At 39.6% G+C, this 25683-nt stretch overlaps 1 protein-coding gene across 1 annotated transcript in view; it reads right to left on the reverse strand.

Annotated features, from left to right (window-relative positions):
* PTPN9 (protein tyrosine phosphatase non-receptor type 9) overlaps positions 1 to 25683 on the reverse strand; it is a 74040-nt gene that overhangs the window by 23372 nt on the left and 24985 nt on the right. The window contains exons 2-5 of the mRNA XM_055418112.2: positions 13911 to 14054; positions 11549 to 11638; positions 10704 to 10828; positions 5545 to 5650 (exon numbers count right to left, since the gene is read on the reverse strand). Coding sequence (XP_055274087.1) covers positions 5545 to 5650; positions 10704 to 10828; positions 11549 to 11638; positions 13911 to 14054 — 465 coding nt within the window. The remainder of the gene's footprint in view (positions 1 to 5544; positions 5651 to 10703; positions 10829 to 11548; positions 11639 to 13910; positions 14055 to 25683) is intronic.

The following is a 25683-nucleotide window of genomic DNA, read 5'->3' on the forward strand; positions in this document are numbered from 1 at the left end:
CATTAGCAACCGGGTTCTTTACCACTAGGACCACCTGGGAAGCCGGCCAATGAAGGGGGACATGGGTTCAATCCCTGGTCCGGGAAGATCCCACGTTCTGGGGAGCAGTTAAGCCTAGGTGTCACAACTAGTGAGCCTGTGTGCCGCAAATACTGAAGCTGCCCAGGCCCTAGAGCCTGTGCTCTGCAACAAGAGAAGTCACGGCAATGAGAGCCCCACACACCACAACGAAGAGTAGCCCCCACTTGCTGCAACTAGAGAAAGCCCGCGCAGCAATGAAGGCCCAGCAGAGAAAAACGCAAAAACTGTGCAGCCATTCAAAGAAGTGAGGGAAAAAATGAGCTAAGAGCTGTATGGATTGACATAAAGATGACAAAGATACACTGTTAAGTAAAAAAATGACAAATTACAACTGCTGAAAATAATATGCCACACTTGTAAAGAAAAAAAAAATATCCTCATCCCATATGTATGTATACCTATATACACATGTACACATTTTAAAAGCTTGGACATACATACCCTAAGTTCTTTATACTGATAATTTTCAAGGGGTGGAATTATAAGTAATAGCTCTGTACTTACTGGAGAAGGAAATGGCAACCCACTCCAGTGTTCTTGCCTGGAGAATCCCAGGGATGGGGGAGCCTGCTGGGCTGCCGTCTATGGGGTCACACAGAGTCAGACACAACTGAAGCAACTTAGCAGCAGCAGCTATACTTATTACTTGTATTACCTTCAGCAAGTTCTTATATTTTCCAGGCCTAAGTTTCTAGATCTATAAAATGGGTATAATAATAGTAATAGCCATCACAACTCACGGCAATATCAGGATTAATTGAGGATTAATGATATCAGGATTAATTAATTTAAAGCATGAAGTTAGAACTGTATTCAAAACATTCAGTAAGTGTTAACAAATACTACTTTATAAGTGTCAGAATTAATAAATTTTCTGAAAATTAATGTACTTTTAGTCATGTATTTCTCTTTTTTAAACTCATTTATTTAGTTTATTCTCGGCTGCAGCATGTGGGCTTTCTCTAGGTGCAGCAAGTAGGGGCCACTCTCTAGTCGTGGTGCGCAGGCTCCAGAGCGCTGACTCAGGAGTTGTGGTACATGGGCTTAGTTTCCCCACAGCATGTGGGATCCTCCTGAACCAGGGATCGAACCTGTGTCCCCTGCATTGTCCAGCAGACTCTTAACCACTGGGACAACCAGGGAAGTCCCAGTCACGTATTTCATAATCAGAAAAATAAACATTATTCTTTGGGCTAGACAAATTCCACATTGTCTAGTAAAGGTAAATTTCACACTGCATGATTTAAATGGTTCATCTAAAACAATAGTTAAGAATCCATATGATGGCAACTAAAATAGGTTATGACATTTTAAAATTTAAAACAAGGATTACTCCAAAGAAAGCTACCAAGATGGAGAAAATCTATGCAGAGCAACTTAGGAAGTCAAAGATTATTTATACTTTTATTCTAGTGTCGTATTTTCATCCAAATCCTCACCACAGTAACTACTGGAAATTAATTCACACTGAATAGAAATCTAAAGCGTGAGACTGTGCGTTAAAGATAAACTTCTATTTATAACTTTCCTAAGAATGAGGATAGTAGGGGACTGCATTTAAAATTTTATTTATTCCCAATGATGGAGCAACAAGTCACTAAAGAGAACATATAAATATATGGATTTTAAGGCAACCAAACTTTTGTTTCATTCTGTTTGAATTCACATAACAAAACATCTACAGTATTTTCATTATTTTGCAGCAAATAAAGGAGGACATACAAACAGCAAAAGAACATTTGAAGAAAAAGATATCATGTTTCTAAGGAGTTCAAACAACAAAACCAGGATACTATTATTTTAAAATTCTACATTCAAAAAAGGAGAAAAACTATAGAATGCAGTACTGGGATAGTTAAAGGAAACAGATACTCTTATTTGTTGGTGACAATGTATATTTCTTTTCCACTTTTATCAAGGGTAACCTAGTGATGTATAAGACAGACACAAGAATATTCATAATCTTTAGCCAAATAATCCAACTCTTAGAAATATCGTCTTAAAATAATTTAAGAGAAAGAGTGAAAATAATCATAATAGTATTATTTAAACCTGAAAACAATCTGAATAATACAGAAAGATGGTTAGATAGTTAAATTGTCTATGATATATTAACTTACCAAGTTATTGTGACTCTGTTAAAACTGACAAGCAAAAGGCCTATGTTGTGGAAATGAGAGGCTATTTAGTATGCAAAACTGGAAAAAAACTATCCATATGGAAAAAAAGTCAGATTCCTACATCTCATACCATACTCAAAAATCAACTCCAGATGGATTAAGGTCTTAAATGACAAAAACAAAATTTTAAACTTTTAAGAGAAAATAGCTCCTCAAAAAAATTAAATATAGAATCATCATATGATCTAACAATTCCACATGTAGGCATATACACCAAAGAATTGAAATCAAGAACTCAAACACATGCTGTAACACCAATGTCCATAGCAGCATCATTCACAATAGCCAAAATGTGGAAACAACCCAACTGTCCTTCGACAGATGAATGGATTAACAACACATGGTATATACATATGATAGAATATTATTCAGCATTAAGAAGGAATGAAATTCTGATACATGCTACAATACGGATGAATCTTAAAAATATTAGGCTAAGTGAAATAAAACAGACACAAAGGACAAATATTGCATGATTCCATTTACATGAGGACCTAGAATAGGCAAATTCATAGAGACAGAAAGTAGAAAAGAGGTTACCGGGGACTGTGGGGCAGAATGGGGATATACTGTTTAATGAGCACTGAGTTTCTGTGTGGGATGATGAACAGTTTTGAAAATGGATAGTGGTAGTGGGTTGCATTGTGAATGTATTTAATGCTACTGAACTGTACACTCAAAATTGTTACAACAGTAACCACAAGATTGTGTATAAGTGTATATTTTATCACAATAAAAAATTAATTAAAAAATTAATACACATGGTGGGATCAGTGGTAGAGCAGTAAAAAATAAATATTTAATATTATTTTTCTGACTTTGGAATAGGGAAGGACTTATGATGCAAAATGCATTAAGCAGAAATTAAACACAGACACATTTAACCATATTAAAATGAAGAACTTTTGTTAGTCAAAAGGACTCTACAAAAAGTCAAAAAGCAAGCTATAAAGTGAGTATATGTATGTATATGTATATACATGTGCATGTATGTGTACAGATGTGTGTGTATGTACATATATACAAGTGTGTGTGTGTGTGTTAGTTGCTCAGTCATGTCTGACTCTTTGCAACCCTAAGGACTGTAGTCCACTAGGCTCCTCTATCCATGAGATTCTCCAGGCAAGAATACTGGAGTGGGTTGCCATGCCCTTGTCCAGGGGATGTTTCCAACCCAGGGATTAAACCCAGGTATCAACTCCAGTACTCTTGCCTGGAAAATCCCATGGATGGAGGAGCCTGGTAGGCTGCAGTCCGTGGGGTTGCTAAGGGTCGGACACGACTGAGTGACTTCACTTTCACGTTTCATTTTCACACATTGGAGAAGGAAATGGCAACCCACTCCAGTGTTCTTGCCTGGAGAATCCCAGGGACGGGGGAGCCTGGTGGGCTTCCGTCTATGGGGTCACACAGAGTTGGACACGACTGAAGTGACTTAGAGAGAGAGAGAGAGATCCTGCATTGCAGGCAGATTCTCTACCCTCTGAGTTACCAGGGAAGCCTGACATACACACAAAGAGATTAGTACTAACACATCAACTAACACATAAACAACTACATCAATGGAAGATAGGAAAATGGGTAAAAGTCATAAATAGGCACTGTGCAAAAGAAAACATAAATGGCCAACATGAAGAGGTACTTAATCTCACTAATAAAAGAGATTCTGAGTTATATCACAAGATACCATTTTATACCTGTTGATTGGGAAAAATTGAGAAGTAAGACATTATCATGTATTGGAGAGGATGTGGAAAATTTACAGATGGCAGGTAGGCACAACCATTTTGGAAAACAATTAAACACTATCTTACAAAACTGAATCTTCCCAGGCCTTATGTCCCAGTAACTCTACTCCTAGATGTATACTCTAGAGCATTTTCAGTGGGTGTGGTATCACCCACAGAGGGTGAAATTCGTTCTGAGAAGACTGGGAATGGGAAAAATGGTCCAAACAGACATGTTCTCTTTGCACATAAAGCACAGATATACATTCTGCCTTAGAGATATTCTTCCACACACTCACCAGAAGACATGCATAAGAATGTTCACAGCAGCACTGTTCATAACATTAATAGCAAAAATCAGAAAACCACCCAAGGAGCCATCAACAGAAGTAGATAAACAAAATGGTATATTCACCAATGGATGAGGAATTAAAAGGCATGAATCCTTCAACCATCAATTAAAAAGGAATGAATATCAGCTACAAACCACACTAGCAATTTTAGCAACGCAGTGATGAGTGTAAAAATGCAAGTCCCAGTGAACAACATGCAGTATAATGTTCTCTTTATATAATTTCTGCTGCAAAGCTGTAGTAGTAAACAAATACTTCTAAACACCCAGTCCCACAGTACTCCCAAGTGAGGTACTAGAACAAAAACTACACAGACTTCTGGGTGAACGTTTTTCCCACTGCACGTTGTCACGCAGCTGGTCCTGAAATCAATTTAGTAAGTCATGACTAACACTTTAAAAATATGATACAGAATAGAATAATCAAAATGACTGTACAAAGCAAAGGTAAAGTTTGTTTTATGAAACATTTTTAATTTTGTTTTATAAGTATGTACACAAAGAACTATACACCTATATCCTTGGATTCTGAAATCTAAATATCTCTGAAACCGCTGGTTTCTATTGTTAGTTTGGTGCAAAAATCCATGCAACAGCAAACTCTGACCTGAAATTTCATAGGCTATTTATAACCTTTGTTCTTCTCCACTCATTATGAATAATACATTTCATTGCAGAAATACTTGATATTAGAATGACATACATACAACATTATCTTTTAAAGTTCAAAATATTAAATAACACCTCTGGACCTAAGAGTTTGAGATAAGAGAATAAGAAACTATCTCTGTATATAACTTTATATGTATGTGTAGAGTTAGTGTACACATATTTTTGTGAACTAAATTGCAATGGAAAACATGGTTCTGACTAGACTAAGACAAAAAGTCTGAAAATTACTGGCTAGGTTACATTTTTCACAGACAATGACCATCCCTAGCCTTCATTAATTTTTATTCTATAAAACTCCAAGAAAGAGACATTCCACCTTTACAACTCATTGTTCCTGTGCATTTTAATTCCTCCCACTTTACTTTTAAGACTGTTTCTTATTCTGAGGAAGCAGATTATTGGTCATCATTTACAGGTGACCTTTACATTGAACATAATTCTGAAGTTTACATCATTCCTAAATCTCACAAAGAATAGAAAAAAATAACCATTGAAGGAGGGTTGAAAAGGGCCTCTCACAGCCCTTCCTTACCTTTAGCAAGTTTAGGACTTTCTTGCCAAGATCCAGCTCAAAGTTGGTATAATTAGAACCGCACATGTCATAGATAAACACCAGTCCATTCCTCTGAGTTTCAAAGCTGTAAACCAATCATTGAACAAAAATATTTATAAGATGGATGAAGCAGATTGAAAACCTGGCTCAAAAACAAAGAACACAGAGAGTGTGGGATACATATGGGACCGAAATAACTGCCTTCCCTGAACACCGGCCTTACAAAGAATTTGTAAGAAATACATATTTGGACTTTGACCCTGTTTCCTGGCAGAGTTCCTAAAACTTAGAATTTCCTAGGAAAGCAAGGAAGGTATCCATTGCTATATTAATGAGGTGACCCTTGGAATGCTCTTAGGACATCTAAGGATGGGGGCTGTTTGCCAGAGGAACCAACCACGTGATTAGAAAGGGTTGGAACTTCTAGTCCCACCCTCCCACACCCAGGAAGAGGATTGGCGCTGGAGACTGAGCTCAGTCACCAATGGTCAATGATTTAATCAATCATGCCTTGCAATGAATGAAGCCTCCATAAAATGCCAAAAGGATATGATTTTAGAGAATTTCCAGGTTAATGAAAACATGCAGATGAACACATGCAGCCCTCTCAGAGAGGGCATGGAAGCTCCATGCCCCTTTCCCCATACCTTTACCTCTATGCATCTCTTCCATCTAGGGTCTTCCCTGGTGGCTCAGATAGTAAAGCATCTGCCTACAATGCAGGAGACCCAGGTTTGATCCCTGGGTTGGGAAGATCCCCTGGAGAAGGGAATGGCAACCCACTCCACTACTCTTGCCTGGAGAATTCCATGGACGGAGGAGCCTGGTAGGGTATATATAGTCCATGGGGTCGCAAAGAGTCAGACATGACTGAATGACTTCCTCTCGGAGAGGGCATGGAAACTCCACGCCCCTTTCCCCATACCTTTCCCTCTATGCAACTCTTTCATGTGGCTCTTCCTAAATTATACCTATGGTTTTTCCAGTGGTCATGTTATGGATGTGAGAGTTGGACTGTGAAGAAAGCTGATCGCTGAAGAATTGATGCTTTTGAACTGTGGTGTTGGAGAAGACTCTTGAGAGTCCCTTGGACTGCAAGGAGATCCAACCAGTCCATTCTAAAGGAGATCAGTCCTGGGTTTTTTTGGTAGGACTGATGCTGAAGCTGAAACTCCAATACTTTGGCCACCTTATGTGAAGAGTTGACTCATTGGAAAAGACTCTGATGCTGGGAGGGATTGGGGGCAGGAGGAGAAGGGGATGACAGAGAATGAGATGGCTGGATGGCATCACCGACTCAATGGACATGAGTTTGAGTGAACTCCGGAAGTTGGTGATGGACAGGGAAGCCTGCCGTGCTGCGATTCATGGGGTCGCAAAGACTGAGAGGACATGACTGAGCGACTGAACTGAACTGAACTGAAATTATACCCTCATAATAAATTGGTAACATATTAAGTACAATGTTTGAGTTCTAGAAACTGCTCCAGCAAATTAATCAAACCCAAGGAGGGGGCACTAGACCCTTTGATCTATGATGAGAAGCAGAGATGACAACCTGGACTTGCCACTGGTGTCTGAAGGGACAGTCTTTTGGGATTGAACCCTTAACTTGTATAATCTGAGGCTATCTCCAGGTATATAGTGTCAGAGTCGAGTTGAACTGCCAAATGCCCAGCTCGTGGGGGAGAACTGCTTGATAGTATGGAGGAAAAACCCCACATGTTGGAAATGGAATTATACTATTGATGCATATTTATCCATATTCATCAAGTACCAAAGTCATAATCTGAGAATGTTCCAGAGCATCTGGGTTATCAAAATTTGAACTGTTTTCTCCTTTATCTCTGAATATGACTATCCAAATTCTGTACCATACTATTTAACTCAAAAAGTTTCCTCTTCCATGAAGGCCTCCGTGATAATTGTCACCAAATGTACTACCATCGTTCACACCCCTTGAAGCCCCACAAATCTTTCTGTGGATTTTTCTAGTGTCTCTTAATGTACTCCAATTTTGTGTAGCAATCTCATTCTTTCCGTGAGGGCAAAAACATGTTTTGTTCACCTCATTACCCTCCACAGTCCACAGGACAGTCCTTGCAAATATAATGAATAGTCACAAAATTGTAATTCAGTGGGCTGGAAGCCCATCACTAAGAAAATACTGTGGGCCTATGAAAAACTGTAAAACAAAATTCTAAACTCAATGATGATGTATTTATTTCTTATGACTTTAATGAAGGAAGAGAAAAACCTACTAATGGTCTTTGGGAGGCATCTTAAAAAGTAGATAAAGAGCTGGTGGGCCTATTCCCAGATTGAAGTTAGGAACAAAAAATATTACTTGGTCCAATCTCCTTAATTCCTAAAGCTGCACTCTTCCACCAAGCCTGATCTTTACCTGCTTCTGATCTGCACACCTAAACGACTGTTAGAAATAAATTATTTGATTGGACTAGTCACAGATGATAGCAATAGTTTTCACATGTATTTACATTCAAGAAAACTTTTTGACACAAAACAAATTCCTGAAATCAGGAATCTCAACGTTACTTTGTATCCTTATTTTTTGTTTCTGGCATTACCTCCTGGAAGCCTCCATAACTTCATCCTTTCAACAGAATACAAGGCAGAAGCACCTATCCATGAAGTCGCACTTCAAAAATCTCTGAAGTAGAACCAAGTTTCTACACAAAGTTAATTTCAAATGGCCCCTCACATGTTAAAGTGAGAGCTATATCTTGTCTCCTTTTTTCATGACCCTAGAGAGACTAATTTACCAAGATCAAAGATGTTGTTAAATAAGTGGCCCAGCATTGAGTAGACTACCCACATCTAGAGATTTCCCTTCGCTCAACAAGGGCCAAACTAGAAGAATTACAGGTCTTCCCCTCACAGCTCCAGCCTGTGGCAGGGGATTGAAACAAAGAGAAATCAGCACCAGAGGAAATAGAATTTAATAAAAGAAGTTATAGAGCATAACGATGCAGATTCTATATTCCTAGACCTAAAACTGCTCATCCTTTGAAGGCATATGAAATACAAATGCAATAGCATTTTTACTTCCCTGGGTACAGAATATAAGGCTGATCATTCAACAACAACACTAGTTCCCTACTAAGAATAACTGCTTCCCTACCCTATTGAGATTGATTCCTGAACTAGAATATAACTGGGAACACCAAGAAGACTACCGGTGCCCCTGACATTTGCTTCAAAATAATCAAAGGTGAAGGGTGGGTGAGGGGCTATCAACAAAACAAGACTGGTTTCAGATCACTGTGAAAGAAGATGAATGATAGGCATGTGAAAGTTGATGATACGATTTCCTCTCCACCACGGGGATTTGGGAATTTTCCATCATATAATGTTGAAAAAAGAAAGGTTCCCTGCCTCCTAGAGCTTACCATCCAGTGGTAGGTAAAAAGAAAAAAAAAAAAAGGCATAAGATTAATGACATCATAAAGCTAGTATAATTAAATACAAAATGATCAGTATCAGTAATAACTGCTATTAAAGTCAGAGTAGAAATAATTTTATGACTAGTTGGAGGGGTGAGAGAGCCAGGCACAGAAATTAGGCCTTCAAGGAAAGGCAAGATTTAGTGAAGAGAAAGGGTTTCCTCCTCTTCCATTCTGGTTCAAGGTAACAAAGGAAAACAAAAATTTCTACTTACTGGTAGAATATTTCATTTAGTGGGAAAAAAAGGGCTTACGTTTATTTAGCTTACGTGCACCCTCCGAAAAATGGGGAGTCACTGAGGATTTTTAAGAAAGCGATGGAGATCATGAGAACAAAGTTCCAATTACGTTTACCTGTGTGGTATTCCTATGGGAGTCAATACTCTCACTAGAAAAAGCAAGCTTTGTCACTGTCATGCCTGTATGAAAGCTCTGACTCTAAGCTGCTCAAAGAGGAAGCCAATGCTAAATTTCCTGATAAAAGAGCCTTCCACTCAACCCCCTGAGGTAAAGAAACATTTCAAAGGGAATTATATTCCAGAAATTATGTCTGAAGAACAATCATAAAAAAGAAGAACTGAGAAATCCTTTCTCCTTAGTAACTTCTCGTTTTCAGAATAATGCCGTGGGTGTGGTTTGGATAGAATTCCCCCTAAACACCACCAGCAGAAGCTAAGTACATGAAAGTAATGTTAACAAGGCAGGAGCAAAGTGAACCAGACACAGAGCCCCACCTCAGAAAATCCTTCAGCTCTCCCCATCCTCTAAGTGCAGAAGCATGACTGAAGTGCACAGCTGCCCCTCACTATCTCCAGTCGCAGCCCTCGGTATAGCACTGCTAACCCAGAGGACCGGTCAACGGCACTGGGAGCAATAGCATACTGCAAAGGGCAAGCTCCAGGGGGAAAAGGACGCAAGAGAGAGAGAACAGAGGAGAAGCACAGATAGTGCTGACCAAGAGTGAGGAGACCAGGGCCTTAGACTCAGCACAATCAATATGCGATGACTGTAAAAAGCCACAAAACTTCCTGGGGCCTGAGTTTCTTGTCCATAGAACAGTAATAATACTATTAACCTAAGAGCAGGAACGGAGACATGACCCAAGCTGGTTCTTTTGGCTTACAGAGGAGCCTGGTGAGCTACAGTCCATGGGATTGCAAAGAATCAGACACGACTGAGCGACTGAACACACGGCACACTTATTTATAAAGATGATTCTGCTTAACTTATGCTCTTGGACTCCTCTCCCCTGAATGCTGATTCTCAAAATCCTCGGCATTATTCCACTTTTACGGATAAAGCAACTGAGGCTCCAGAGGGTTTTGAAAATCAATACCAGGGGAGAATGGTCAGAAAGAACCAGCAGAGGTCATCTTTCCTTCACACTCTTTCAATAAGTAATTCTCAGTACACTAAGAATGGCTAGTTAATTAGCTTTCTTAGCTTCTGTTACCCTGAAATAGAGCCAAGCAGGTAAGGATGCAGAATACCCATCATCTTGATAGTACCTGGAAACACACCAAGCCCTTAAGGACATGGAGTGTTTTCTATTCATAGCACTGCCTAAGGCACATCCTAGGAGCATGATGAATGCACTGCTGAGTTTAATCAAATCAAACACTGTCACTTTCCCATCTGGATGTCGAACACCCAAAGGATAATGTTCAAGCTCACCTATCCACAGCTCTGTCCAGCAAGTAAAACAGAGCCTGAAGTACCACATGTTGGACTGACTTGTGGGGATGATGTAATCTGGCAGTGAAGAGGGCGATAGAGGCTCCTGTTGGGTCCCGAACATTCTAGAGCAAACAAAACAAGAAATATTTAGATATCAAATAGAAAAATCACAGAAATCACTAAGGCTTCTTATAGCCTGGACAAAGGTTTGCCATAAAGAGCACAGATGTGACAATACTTCTCTGACTTGCATCAACTGCTCCAGAAAAGGAAAAAAGCTTTTTAATCATCCCATGTCTGACTCTCAGCACTCCCAGGATCATATTCCTATGGTAGGAAAAAAACACGTTCTCTTAACTCTTCAAGAACAGAGAAATTAAATTAAACAATGGTCTATATTGGCTGCCTAGCTAATTTCGCAGGCTGGATAGTGAAAAAAAAGCAACAGGAGAAAACCATAGAATACGACCATGGTTTCCATGCTCTGCCTTAAAAGTACTACTGGACACTTACCTGAAAGGCTGTAGTCTCTAAATGGAAAGAACTTATGTTAAATAACGAAGGACAGGGCTCTGACACACTGTATACAACTCCCAAAGGTCTTGACTGACCTTAATGGACCAATGCAGAAACTTTTCTAAAACTACTATACAACTGAGTTTCAATTATTTCAATTATTACTAGAATAATTTTATGCCAAACTTCACAGCTGTTTTACATCTATTCCCCACTATTAAGACTCTCTAGATTCAGGATAAGACATCTAGGAACAAAGTCCAAAAAGAACAATAGGTACAAAAGGAAATAAAGAGATGTTACAAGAGGGGTTCATAAATACTCACTAAGATGGTGAATTTTCCACTAAGGATCTCAGAACGGAGAGGTTCCTCATGAGGTTTCAGCTTCACAATGCCCTCCTTCCTTCGTGTTTCCTAAAAATAAAACAAGCAAGATAAACTAATATAAAAATACTGTATACTTATGACAGTTTTATGTAACCACCAAATCTCAGAGATAAGGGATTTTAGAAATCAGCTTACTGAATCATGAATTCCTTTGTAACCTTCCTCTAGGCCAACTGTTAGCAGAATTCTTGTCCAATGCTACCTTATCAGCCCCTCAGAGCTTAGGATCTCTCCTTTGAATCAGTGAGAAGCCTAAGCCTGAAGACCAATCAATATATAGCAATCATTAGAGAAAGCTAAACTTCTCAAACATGCAGCAGCACTGATATTAAAATATGCACCTAAACTGTCTGGAAGCACATATCCTAACACCTCATCTAGGCTTAGGCCTCTTCTGTCTTAAACAGGAGCCATCCCCCTCTTAGTACCCTCTGCAACAATAGCTACCATGACCTCATTTTAATTCATCTTCACAGCCAGATTCTTCAAGCTCACCCTCAGCTCCCTCAACACTCATTCAATCACATTCTCATTTCCTCCCAGTCTAACCGTACCACCCAGAGCTCCTGCTCCAGTGACCAGGACCTTCCAGTCACTGAATCCAGTGTGCATCTTTAATCCTCCTTTTAATAAGGCTGACCACTCACATTCTCTTTTTCCTAAGAGATTCTCTACTTTTTATTTTTTTTAAAAAATACTCTCTTGGTTTTTCTATTTCTTCAGCTACTCCTTCTAAGACTCTTTTGTGGGCTTTTTATATTCATTTGTTCACCCATTTCACTCACTGACTCATTCATTCATTCTGCCAATATTTGCAAAGCAACTATTATATGCCAGGCACTGAACTAAGTGTTAAGAACACTGTGGTGAATACAACAAACTAGGTTTTTGTTCACATTCTTCCCCAATTCATCCCAAAATCAAATTCAAATGCCTGCAGAGGCAAGGCAGCAATCGAAGACAGTATGCATTCTGGAATCACAGGAGAGTGCATGCCTTCCCTAAACCATGAAAATTTAACTTTAACAGACAATAGTAAGAAAAAAGCAAAAAGTATGAAATGAGGCTCTGCTCTACACATATCCCTACTCCTCACTCTCCCCCTAGATGCCCACCCTGACTCTCATGGCTCCAATATTTAGCTGCAACATTCTACTGTGGTCACTCTGAAGTCTCTAGTTCCAGTCCAGCCTTCTTTCCCAAACCCTAGACTCATATCCCAACTGCTTGGAGGACATGTCAATTTGGTTATCCCACTGGCACTTCAACCTTAACATGGCCAAACTGAACTCATGGCCTACTCTGTTCACATACCTATACCCCTTCAGTGTCTCTTACTTAGTAAATGCCGCCACCATTTACCACCCTGTTGCCCAAGTCAGAGACCTGGAATCCACCACTCCCCTTTCCTCACACACCAATTTAAGTAACTCTGTTTTATCAATTTCACTTCTAGTATCTACCCACTAACACTATGCTTAATGACATGACAATCATCTCTCTCCTAGTAAGTACAGCAGCCTTCTAATGGGTCTGTCTCCACTATAGCCTTTCTGATCCATCCTCTAAAGCACAGTGAAAAAAATCTTTCCAGAAAGCATATTTGATCAACACATTTTGCTGTTTATACTGTCAGTGAATCTCTCTGCCCTTAAGAAAAAGCAGATACTCTCTCATCTGGCCTTGTTTACCTCTGTTGCTCAATCCCCTGCCATACCCCCAGCCCTACTGAGCATTTCCACTCAGCTCAACTTCCCTCTTGCCACTAGGCATCTGAACTTGCTGTTCTCTCTGCCATACTCCCCCACTGTCTGATTCCTACTCACTCTTCTTACTTTAGAAGTCATTTCCTTTGGGAAAGCTTCCTCGAGGATCCTAACTAAACGTACTTTCCACAGAACAGAGTTTTGCCCTATCATAGCTTTTCTGTAATTATTTGTTTACTCTCTCTTTCTAAATAGTAATCTCTGCACCTAGAACATAGTAGGTATATAATAAATACCTGTTGAATAAATGAATATTGAACAAGATGATCCATAAAATGGTTAAGTAAGCTTTAGTCTTAAACTCACCCAGTGCCTCTTATCCCCCTCTCCTTTTTTTTTTTTTAAATTTATTTAGGGAGAGTCTAAATATCTTCAGAAGGATTTTCTGACTTCAAGGTAGGGCTCGTGGATACTGCTCCACTTTTTTTTTTTAATGGGAGTGGGGAGAAACACCATGTGTACAGACTGGCAGACACAACAGCAATGCAGAGAGCCCAGGCGCCACACAGCAGGTCCATCTCTGAGCTACGTACTCTGTAGGAGTGAAACAACTCAATGGCGCGGAGCACATCAAACTTCCGGGCCATGAGGAATTTGACGGCCACATTCCAAGAGAGGGGGGAAACGTTGTACTGAACTGTCCACTTGTTAATCTCTTCAAGAAACTGCTTGGTGGCCTGTTTGACAAAGAAAATAAAGAATAATTATTAGAGAATATATTTACAGAAACAAAAAAATAAACAAGAAAAAAAAAACCACTTTCTCCAAGCCCAAGCAAGTTTGAACCCCAAGACAGCAGGGAAAAACAGAAGTTGGAAAGAGATCTGAAATCAGAAATTATTACAATTCATACAATTCAATGAGGCCAGAAGCCAGAGCCAGGTTCAGAGAGTAGGGCTTACTTAGTGCAAGGATATATGAAGAAATAATGAGGGGGGAGAGCAAGGTTCCCAAATAAGATGCAAATTACTGGCCCCAAAGCAAAAAAAACAGCAGAGTTTGTTTTTTGTTGTTGTTGTTGTTTTAAAGGCTAAAAAAGAAGTAAAAGGCCCCTCTAAAGGGTTATTGCATAATGCACAGGGCAGTAAAGCAGTTTCAGCTGCTGTTTTGGTCCCATAAGCTGGTCACACACAGTAAAACAATTAGAAAATGGTTTTGGCTTTGGAATTAGCAATACTGTTGAGAGCAGCAAAACGATTATGAAGAATTTAACGAATCTAAAGGCCAACTGCTCTCTGCATTGACTGACCTCACAGGACCCCTCTGTGCTTCATAAAGCAGCCCTCAAAACTGGACCCCAGTGGCCAGAGGGTCATTAACAGCTCCTCTGGACAGTGGTTTGCGGGAGGGGTGTGAAGGTGGAGAAGCTGCTGCTGGGGGAAGGGTGGGAAATTTTCATTTCCACGGTTTAATCCCATACCGACAAGATGCCTACTTCCATAACTGTTGCTGTCTTTTAATCCGTATTCTTTTATCCTCCCTCACCCTACTTCTCCTTATGTTTTAACCAGTCTCCGCGCTAGCCAAACCACCCTTCTGTTTCTTCATTTCAGAATAGGATTTACATCAGGATTTTTGGGCACGCATATTTTAAATTGCTAAACATTTCCTACACTGCTATTCGGTCCCTTCCAACCAGAAACTTCTCTCACATATGGATCCAAAATGTGATCAACTTGATGAGGATTCTGAAATTTAATTGATCAATCAACCCCACAGTTAAGATGTATTAATTAAACTATTATGTATTTAACTATTTCTTAATATCTAAAGGCCAACTGTTGTGCTACATATAAGGAATACAAAAATGAGGTTTGTTTCAAGAGGTATAAGACCAACCTACTATGTAGACCATGGTCTCTAATTTTTCAGTTTAAAAATAGGGGAGAAAGGGTAACAGCAATGACCTATTCAGAGTCTTGGCAACAAGTCCTATCTTACAAATACAATCCAAATTGCTACATAAGTGTTTAAACAAATAGCAAACTAGAGTCCCGGAAGAGTCAGCAATAGCTCATACCACAGCCCCAATTTCCAGGAAAGGAAAAAGGCACTTTACAAAGTGGAGCAAAATCTAAGAGGCCTGGGGCTGCATCTGAGCTTTAGAACCCTGCAGCTGAGGCAATATACCTCACATCAGCTGGAAAAGGAGGAAACCAGCAAAACTAATCAGACAAAGTACATATATAGAAAGAGCCAAGAAATAAAAGCTATGAAGAAAAGCTTTTACAATCACTTTGGCCCAGAACCACTTGAAGTCAGACCAGAGAAATGAGTCCCAGAGAAGACAACAGGACAAACTTAGAATGCTCCACCAGAAAACAGTTGGAGTTGCCTCTGTGGGATGAGTGGTCAGCCTCAGAATGAGGAAAGATGGAAGAGAAACTGGAGCGTAAAGATCCCAGAGACAAAACTTCAGGAAAACTGGAAGGTCCCAGCAAGATTTTGTAATGGCTATTTGTTTAACATATCATCTTTTTTTTTTTTTTTATTGGAGGCTAATTATTTTGGATGTGAGAGTTGGACTGTGAAGAAAGCTGAGCGCCGAAGAATTGATGCTTTTGAACTGTGGTGTTGGAGAAGACTCTTGAGAGTCCCTTGTACCGCAAGGAGATCCAACCAGTCCATTCTAAGGGAGATCGATCCTGGGTGTTCATTGGAAGGACTGATGCTAAAGCTGAGACTGCAATACTTTGGCCACCTCATGCGACGAGCTGACTCACTGGAAAAGACTCTGATGCTGGGAAGGGTTGGGGGTGGGAGGAGAAGGGGACGACCGAGGATGAGATGGCTGGATGGCATCACCGACTCTGTGGACTTGAGTCTGAGTGAACTCCGGGAGTTGGTGATGGACAGGGAGGCCTGGCGTGCTGTGATTCATGGGGTCGTGGAGAGTCGGACACGACTGAGCGACTGAACTGAATGGAACTGAATTATTTTACAATATTATATTGGTTGGTTTTGCCATACATTGACATGAATCCGCCCCAACATATCATCTTTTAAAGCCAGCACTTCTGGGCGTCTCCGAAGCTGCCTGTAGAATAAAACACCAGAATAACAGAATATATTTTTCCTCCTTTTCTAATAAAAACAATAAATAGACAAATCAATATCCAGGTAGGAGGGGAAAATATAATTAGATGACTAGGAGTAATATGAACGCCACCTGTTAGGATGATTGTTTTTTATTTCTTATACCCCAATGAGCTGACTCTTTGGAAAAGACCCTGATGGTGAGAAAGACTAAGCGCAAGAGGAGAAGGGGATGACAGAGGATGAGATGGTTGGATGGCATCACCAACTCAATGGACATGAGTTTGAGCAAACTCTGGGAGACAGTGATGGACAGAGAGGCCTGGCATGCTGCAGTTCATGCGAAGAGTTGCCAAGAGTTGGACATGACTTAGTAACTGAACAACAAGAGACATACAGGTTTCACACACTTCCTTCAAGGTACATATTGGCTTCCTTCTTATTAAACTAAGTTCCTTCAACGTTCTTGATGTCGTGTAGCTCCCAAGAACTGCTGCCTTGAGCTGACCTCTGTTCCCTGCTGGTCAGGATGTTATTCTTGGCTTTAAGCACGGGAACAATTCCTCCAGATTTGGCCTGACTACGCCTTGCATGAAGAGAGTCCAGTGTCCAATAAACAGAGATGTGGTATTCACAGATACAAATACATACATGTACCACCTGTTATGTTCAGCCTCGGATTCACTCTCCTGTATCCCCACTCCTCTGGCGGAAGAAATGAACCTCTTACAGAAGCTAGAAAGGATGACCTTTCAACAACAGTCTCTTTCCAAACAGTTAATCAGATCTTTAACAGCCTCTCTCCAAATAGTTAATCAGATCTCTCCCTCTGTTTAAACAAGGATTTGGCACAACCACTAAGGATAGACCAATTTGTGGTTCTGTTTGTTACCAGAAAAACAAGACCCAGATATTTTAATGAGCAGTACACTCTTCAGAAGGGATCACTGAAATTCCAGAAATTAATACTCAGTATATTTCCTGGTGAAAGAATGAACTAACCAAAAGGTGAGTCACAGCTTACAAAATACTTCAGCTCAAGGTCAATGGTTTGAATCTATCTAGGCTTATGAGTAACTACAAGTTGTTAACATCTGGCGGCTAAGGAGTGGTCACAGTTCAAACAGCCTTGGTCTTCCTCTGGGAAAAGGTCTGAACTGATGTGCAGAAAAACTAACCTTACCACTTATAACCTTACTCAATCAACTTGTTCAGTATAGGTAAATTTGTTTCAGCATAGTCAAAGCTTATTGTAGAGGAATTCCCTGGGGGTCCAGTGGCTGGGATTTCGTGTTCCCAGTGCAAGGGGCCTTAGGTTTAATCTTTGGTTGGGGAGCTAGATCCCACATACTGCAATTAAGACCTGGTGTAGCCAAATTAAAAAAACAAAGCTTACTAATTATATACTTCTCTCTGAGTCTCTATTTCCTCATGAAAGGATAAGGCTTGAATAAGAATGGATAGGAAGCATTCACCACAGTACCTGGTACTTGGTAGGTAGTCTCTGAATGGATGTTCATTCTCCTTTTTTCCCTTACTCCAGTCATTTCACACTAAAACTTCTTTCGATAGAGATAGAGCTCCTCAAAATCAAGTGACCGCTGCTGCTTCTTTTTAGCTTGCAGCAATTCAATCTCCCTAATCCTTTTTATCCAAAAGCATAAATTTAAATTGGAAATTTCCAATACGTGTTCAACTGCAAGACAAAAGTCTTGAAAGGAGCAACTTATCCTCATTCAGGGCTCTGTGACAACATAGAAAAAGCCAGATCCAGAGGTATTTATACCCTTGCTCCCAACTCTAAATGCTTTTGTCCCTATACTGGCAGCTCTGGAGATTAACACTGCCATCCTGAGCACAAATCCTTTTCAACAGCATCAAACTGACTTGAGAGTATTTCTCATCATAATACAGTAACAACTTTGTGCAGGGCAAACACATGCACTGAAGCAAAAAAAAAAAAAAAAAGGCACTGAATACCTAAATAAGAAAAGTGATTCAATGTAAGGCTCAGTGTCTGCTTTTCACCAAATGTGAGGTTACCTCTGTATTTTGACAAATATGCCATTTCCCCATTAATTTCAGTGACAGATGCATTAGTAAATTACCTTCCTCTTTTGCCTATTTTCCCACCTTTCCTTCATTGTAAATTGTCTTGTTATGTCTGTTAATCCCTTTAGTCCATATACATCTGCCGGTAAACAAAATCTGAACTAAAATACACTAGTTTGCTTTAATGCAACAAGGTGAAGCCTGTTGAATTTTCAAACTAAAAACTACCATCTTCCCCTTAGCCCTCTGTTATTGTGTCAAACATGGAAATAAACCTAGTCTCTTTGAATTAGTATTTACTGGTTACTCTCAAATACTTTCATTTTATCAGGAAAATTTTGCCTTTTCTTAAAATGTGATTTTAAAAGAGCCACTGTTTCCTCAAACAGGGTTTTACTGCATCTTGAAAGGAAAAAGTTCTAAGAACAACTTCTGATTTTATCATGTTATGAAACAATATAGTAAAGAAAATCCGCAAAAAAAGGGAAAAGGTCAATCAAAATCCCATCATTAAACAGCTGTTCTCATGTACAATAAAAGTTAAAATCAACAGAAAAATACCAATAAATATATACTTTTTAAGTTTATGTCTCTACAACCACCTCCCTCCGCCCCCCACCCCCCAACACACACACACATCTTGGGGAGAGGGAAGAAGAAAGTATACACTGTAGTTCAGAGACTTGTTTCCTCCCTGGCAACCTTCCATGACTAGTAGCAGTAGCATCTCCCTTCGCATTTACAAGTATTTGCTGAGGAACTACTTTGTGCTAGGGGCTTCCCTCGTAGCTCAGTCAGTAAAGAGTCTGATTGCAATGCAGGACACCTGGGTTCGATTCCTGGGTTGGGAAGATCCCCTGGCGAAGGAAATGGCAACCCACTCCAGTATTCTTGCCTGGAGAATCCCATGGACAGTGGAGCCTGGCAGGCTACAGTCTATGAGTCGCAAGAGTCGGACACGACTGAGCGACTAAACACACACACACACTTTGTGCTAAGCAGTACAGTAGCTGTTCAAACATAACTCAGAGAGAAAAAGGCCCATTCTGAGCAGGTTACAATCATTTAAACATGGAGACATATGAATAGGTCAGCATCATATAGTTTAAGTTCTAAGATCTATGAATAGAGTACTGTAGGATTCAAACTCTCAGGAAAATTAAAAATAAATCATTTTAAAAGAGTGCCTTGAAGGATGAGTAAAACTTTGCCAGGAAGAGATAAGAATTCTCATTAGAGAAAACAAAATATGTGTAAAAGTGGACTTCCATGGTGGTTCAGAGGCTAAGACTGCACTCACAGTGCAGGGGGCCCAGGTTCAATCCCTGGTCAGGGAACTCGAGCCCACACGCCACAACATGAATACTCACGCTGCAACTAAAAATCCCGAATGCTGCAACAAAAATCAAAGATCCCATGTGTCGCAACCAAGACCTGGCACAGCCAGATAAATAAAAATATTTTTTAATACAATATTTTTTTTTAAAGAAAAGCAAGTTTTTTTTTTAATGTGTAAAGGCTGAGTCATGAAGGAATGGGGGTTACTGGGGGATACAGTGTAGCCGTGTGCCCAGTGTATATAACAGAGATTGGCAGAAGATGAGCTGACACAGAGGCTGAGACACACAAGAAAGGTCCATAATTCTATACCCATGAAGGATTCAACAGAGATCTTTTAAGAGAAGGGATGAAATAAGTTTAGTTCTCCTCTCCCAGCTAAAAATGACTCTTCCAGCAGTGGGGAAGCCAGATAGAAGGAAAAAATTGCAGTAGGGAGGGAGGTTCTGTTACGTCAAGGATTGTGCTCACTCAGTTGTGTCCAACTCTTTGGACCCCATGGACTGTAGCCCACCAGAATCCTCTTCCATGTGACTTCCCTGGCAAGAAGACTGAAGTGGGTTGCCATATCCTCCTTGAGGGGATACTCCCAACCCAAGAATGGAACCCACATCTGTGGCTCCCGCACTGGCAGGTGGATTCTTTACCACTGAGCCACCTGGGAAACTGAAGTCAAGGATCATATTTATTTTTACTCACTTAGCTCCTAGCACTGTGCCTGGCATAAATAAATATCTCTAATAATATCTAGTAAATATGTATGAATGAATAATGAACAACAGAACTTTAAACAACATTAACATTTAGAGGGCAGAGGAGGAAGAACCAAGGAACTTTTAAGATTCACTTTTAGAAGTACATATGACCACTGAGTATCAAAGAAATGTGAATGAAAAAACAAGAGTTGTCAGATATTCCCTGCACACAAACATACACAATTACCTACAGACTCAGATGGTTTTTATGCCATATTCTATTAAAGCTTCATGGTACAGATAACGCTCTTGTTATAGAAACACCAATATAATAGAGAACAAATACATCACAACCAAAGAAGACTCTTTCCAGGAATGAAAAGACAGTTTAACATAAGGACATCTACCAAAGCAATTTTCTATATAAACAGATACTAATGGAGAAAAAGTATATGACCTTCTCAAGAGATGCTGAAAATGCACTATATAAAATTCAACACCCATTATAATTTTTTTTTTTTTTTTACTGAGCAAGGAATAGACGGATCAACTGCTGAGCTCATGTGCTGCAACTACTGAAGCCCACAAGTCTAGAGCTCGTGCTCCACAACAAGAGAAACCACCACAGTGGGAAGCCAGCCCACCTCAACTAGAGAAAGCCTAAGGGCAACAAAGACCCAGCACAGCCATAAATAAATACATAAAGTTTTAAAATAACACTTGAAAAAAAAAAGAGAAACCTGACTCATAAAGGCAAGACTTTAAAGAAGACAATAAAATCCAAAACTAATCTTAAGTATATGTAGAATTTGTAGACATCATCCTTGTGTATATATAATACAAGTGATATGTCGATTAACAGGAAAAGTGTATTATACGAATCTGTTCATACATACATAAAGTATTTGTAGAAGAATACACCAGAAAAAAAAAAACAACCTCTCCTCTGAGGAGAGGAAATGAACTGAGACTAGGAAATAGGGTAAACTATAAACTTTCACATCTTTTAAACTACATCTGGATTGAACCCAGGTCTCCCGTGTTGCAGGAGGATTCTTTACCATCTAGTCACCAGGGAAGTCCAACCTAGTCAAAAAGTAAATAAAATTTATAGATATTAAAAGATAAATAAAAAGGGATACCATTTTCTCCTATCAACTGATGATAGTTTACAAGATTGACATATATTGTATTGATAAGAATATGGGGGAATTCCTTGGTGGGCCAGTGATTAGAACTTGGTGCTTTCACTGTGGGGATCTGGGTTCAATTCCTGGTCTGGGAACTAAGACCCAGCAAGTGGCACAGGGCAGCCAAAAAAAAAAAAGAGAGAATGTAAGAAACTAATGCTTTCATACAATGTGGCAACTATATAATTTATGACACTTTTTAAAAAAAATCAATTTGGCACTTATCTAGCATAGTTTTAAATGTGCAAACCTTATAACCCACACAACCTCTTCCAGGAATCCACTGTACAGAAATATAAACATGATTGTAAAAGACAGATACATACACAGAGTTGTTTCTAATATTTTGCCATTAAAAATAATGCTGCAATGAATACTAGATAAACGGTTATTTACTGCAACACTATTTCTAATGACAAAATGTTAGAAATAACCTAAATGACCAATAATAAATACGGTAATGAATAAATTATGGAATGTTCACACACAAGACCACCACATACCCAAAGTACATCAGCTTTCTGTTAAAAACACTAAGACACCACAAACATGGCATCAATCTGTAAAACACAGAACCAAACACCTTTTATCCTTTTGTTTCATGCTAATACTTTTCTTTCAGGGGAAAAAAAAAGGAAAAATATATATGAATTTCAAATCAATCCAAAATAGTTCTACTTGCTTACTTAAATTACTACCAATGTTACTTAAATTATACTATAATTACTGCCACCAAAAACTTTCTTAAAATGAAAAAAAGATACTCCAGTGGGCAGCCTGCCAAAATTCCTCACCAAAAAAAAAACCATGGATAGAAATGAAAACCAAGACTGTGCAGCCATTCCGAACTATAAGTGGTCCTCATTTTAAATGCAATAACTGACCTTTTCATTTATTTTTTAAAAAGAAAAATACATAACTTTTTCCCATAAAAAAGTGAACTTACCACCAATCAATTAACCAAGTAAAAAGCTGTTAACATCTCAGTGATTTATCAAAAAGTGGAAACAGCAACAGATTTTATTTTATTGGGCTCCAAATTCACTTTGGACAGGGACTCAGTTCAGTTCAGTCGCTCAGTCATGTCCGACTCTTTGCAACTCCATGAATCACAGCACTCCAGGCCTCCCTGTTCATCACCAACTCCCAGAGTTCACTCAAACTCATGTCCATCGAGTCGGTGATGCCATCCAGCCATCTCATTCTCTGTCGTCCCCTTCTCCTCCTGCCCCCAATCCCTCCCAGCATCAGAGTCTTTTCCAGTGTCTGCAGCCACAAAATTAAAAGACACTTGCTCCTTGGAAGAAAAGCTATGACAAACCTAGATAGTGCATTAAAAAGCAGAGATATCACTTTGCTGACAAAGGTCCATACAGTCAAAGCTATGATTTTTTCCAGTATGTACAGATGTGGGAGTTGGACCATAAAGAAGACTGAGTGCCAAAGAATTGACGCTTCTAAACTGTGGTGCTGGAGAAGACTCTTGAGAGTCCCCTGGACAGCAAGGAGATCAAATCAGTCAATCCTAAAGGAAATCAACCCTGAATATTCACCGGAAGAACAGATGCTGAATCTGAAGCTCCAATCCTTTGGCCACATGATGCAAAGTGCAGACTCACTGGAAAAGACCCTGATGCTGGGAAAGACTGAGGGCAGGAGGAGAAGATGAGATGTTTGGATGGCATCATAGACTCAATGGACATGAGTTTGAGCAAACTCAAGCAGATAGCAAATGACAGGGAAGCCTGGCATGCTACAGTCCATGGGGTTGCAAAGAGTCGGACACAACTTAGTGACTGAACAACAACAACTCCTACTCTACCTCCCACTGGGGTCAGTTCCAGGATCATTCTTACAGCAGTTGAAAAATACAAGAAGGCAATAGAGGTGGTGCCTGCAATCAGACCTGCTTCATTTTCTTTTTTAAGTACTTACAATGCACTAAGTCTGATTTCTACTCACTTTTCTTTCATTGTCCTTTTTTCTCTATTTCAATGGATCAAACTTTTTAAAAAATTAGTTTCACTTTCATTCATTTTTTATTTTTAATGCTTTCTTTCAAAAAGTCAGAGAAACTATGGGATATTTTATTTTTTTTACTATGGGATATTTTAATGTCTCTAAATTTTGATTCCTTGGGCCTTAGCTATAAGAAATTCTGTATTTCGCACTTCCTAATATATAAAACATGACATACAATTCTTAAATCCATATATTCAAATAGATAGACATTTCTACCATTCAGTGGTTCCCCAGTTTTCTCTAGCAATATACTAAATACAAAACTCCTTCAGAGAAGAGACAGTAAATGTAATTTGTTTACAAAAGATAAATCATTAATAGCAATCTGGAGAACAGTAATTTGGAAACTCACAACCAGTGACTGAAAACCACTTAGAATCTTGCACAGTGGATATTCAAATTTTTTCTTACTTTTTTTTCTTGGCCATGGCTTGCGGGATCTTAGTTCTCCCACCAGGGATTGAACACATGCCCCCTGCAGGAAGCACAGAGTCTTAACTGATGGACTCTAGGAAGTCCTGAAATTTTTCTTACTTTAGAGATATCCCCACATCAGCAGTTGTCTCTATTCTGGTATCCATGTGTTAAACTATATAAAATCTCTTTTTTGGGACTCCCCTGGTGGTTCAGCGGTTAAGAATCCTCTTTGCAATGCAGGGGATGTGGGTTCAGTCCCTGGCTGGGAAACTAAGATCCTACATGCTGCATGGTGTGGCCAAAATAATTAATTATTTAAAAATCTCTTTCTTTCACCCATTGAGAGACCAAGGAAACCTCAAATTCAAAGGCCTACAAATCCCATCAAAAATGCTGAGTCCAGATAACCAGGAAAGAAGGCCTAACACCATCTTCCTGAAAAACCACAGGGGACTGGTTCTGAAATTCAGACTCTTCCATCTATTAATCAGTATTGTGCAAGAACCAAAAAAATAAAAACTAATTGTTATTAAAGGATTAACATCACAATGGGAACTGAATAGCAAGAAACCTAAAGTAGGGCTGACCAAGCAAAGCTTCCCATAATAGCCCAAAGCTTCAAGCAATACTGAAGAATCAGAGCTAATTGATTTATTAAACATGAAAAGCTCCTCAACATTAGTAACTTCCCACCAGCAGAAGTGAAGTCCTAGGGTTTATCAGCACTCTAACGGTCAAGCATGAAGGCCTCAGACCAGGAATAGCTGTTCACCAATTCCCGATGAACAAAAAATGTTCTATTCTTTTCAAAGTGCTCTTTCTGTCCCCTCTGGTTCATGGTTCCCTTCATAAGTAGAGAGCATTGGTCACATATTACAGTAAAGAAGGCAATTCAATACATTCCTTTTTTTACAGCAAGACTCTGCCCTTGCCTGTTCACATAGGCCGAAGAGTGTGGTCCAGCAAGAAGCAACCACTTGAGAAGCATTTAACATGCACCAAAGAAAGAACTGTACATACATCATGTGTGTGTGCTCAGTTGCTTCAGTTGTGTCCGACTCTTTATGACCCTATGAATAGTAGCCTGCCAGGATCCTACGTCCATGGGATTCTCCAGGCAAGAATATTGGAGTAAGTTGCCATGCCCTCCTCCAGGGGATCTTCCTGACCCAGGTACTGAACTCCTACATCTCCTGCATTGGCACAGATTCTTTACCACTAGCACCATCCAGGAAGCCTGGAATACATCATATTCATCCACGTAAAGAAATCAAAGCACATAGAGCCTAAGCAAGCTGTTCAAGGTCACTCAACTAATAAATGGCATAGCTGAGGTTTTGAGGCTTGAATTAAAAACTTTTCAAATCCTACAGTCTTTCTACCCACTAAGTGGCCTTGAGAAATACTGGATACACATCATTCATCTCATCAGCATATATATTGTATCAGCAGTTCCCAACCTTTTTGGCATCAGCGACCGGTTTTGTGGAAGACAAGAGTTCACCTCCTGCTATGTGGCCTGGTTCCTAACAGGTCACAGACCAGTACTGGCTGGG

Source organism: Moschus berezovskii, chromosome 21 (genome assembly GCF_049115385.1).
Source record: "Moschus berezovskii isolate FMDL1 chromosome 21, NW_MosBer_1.0, whole genome shotgun sequence".
NCBI classification, from domain to species: domain Eukaryota; kingdom Metazoa; phylum Chordata; class Mammalia; order Artiodactyla; family Moschidae; genus Moschus; species Moschus berezovskii.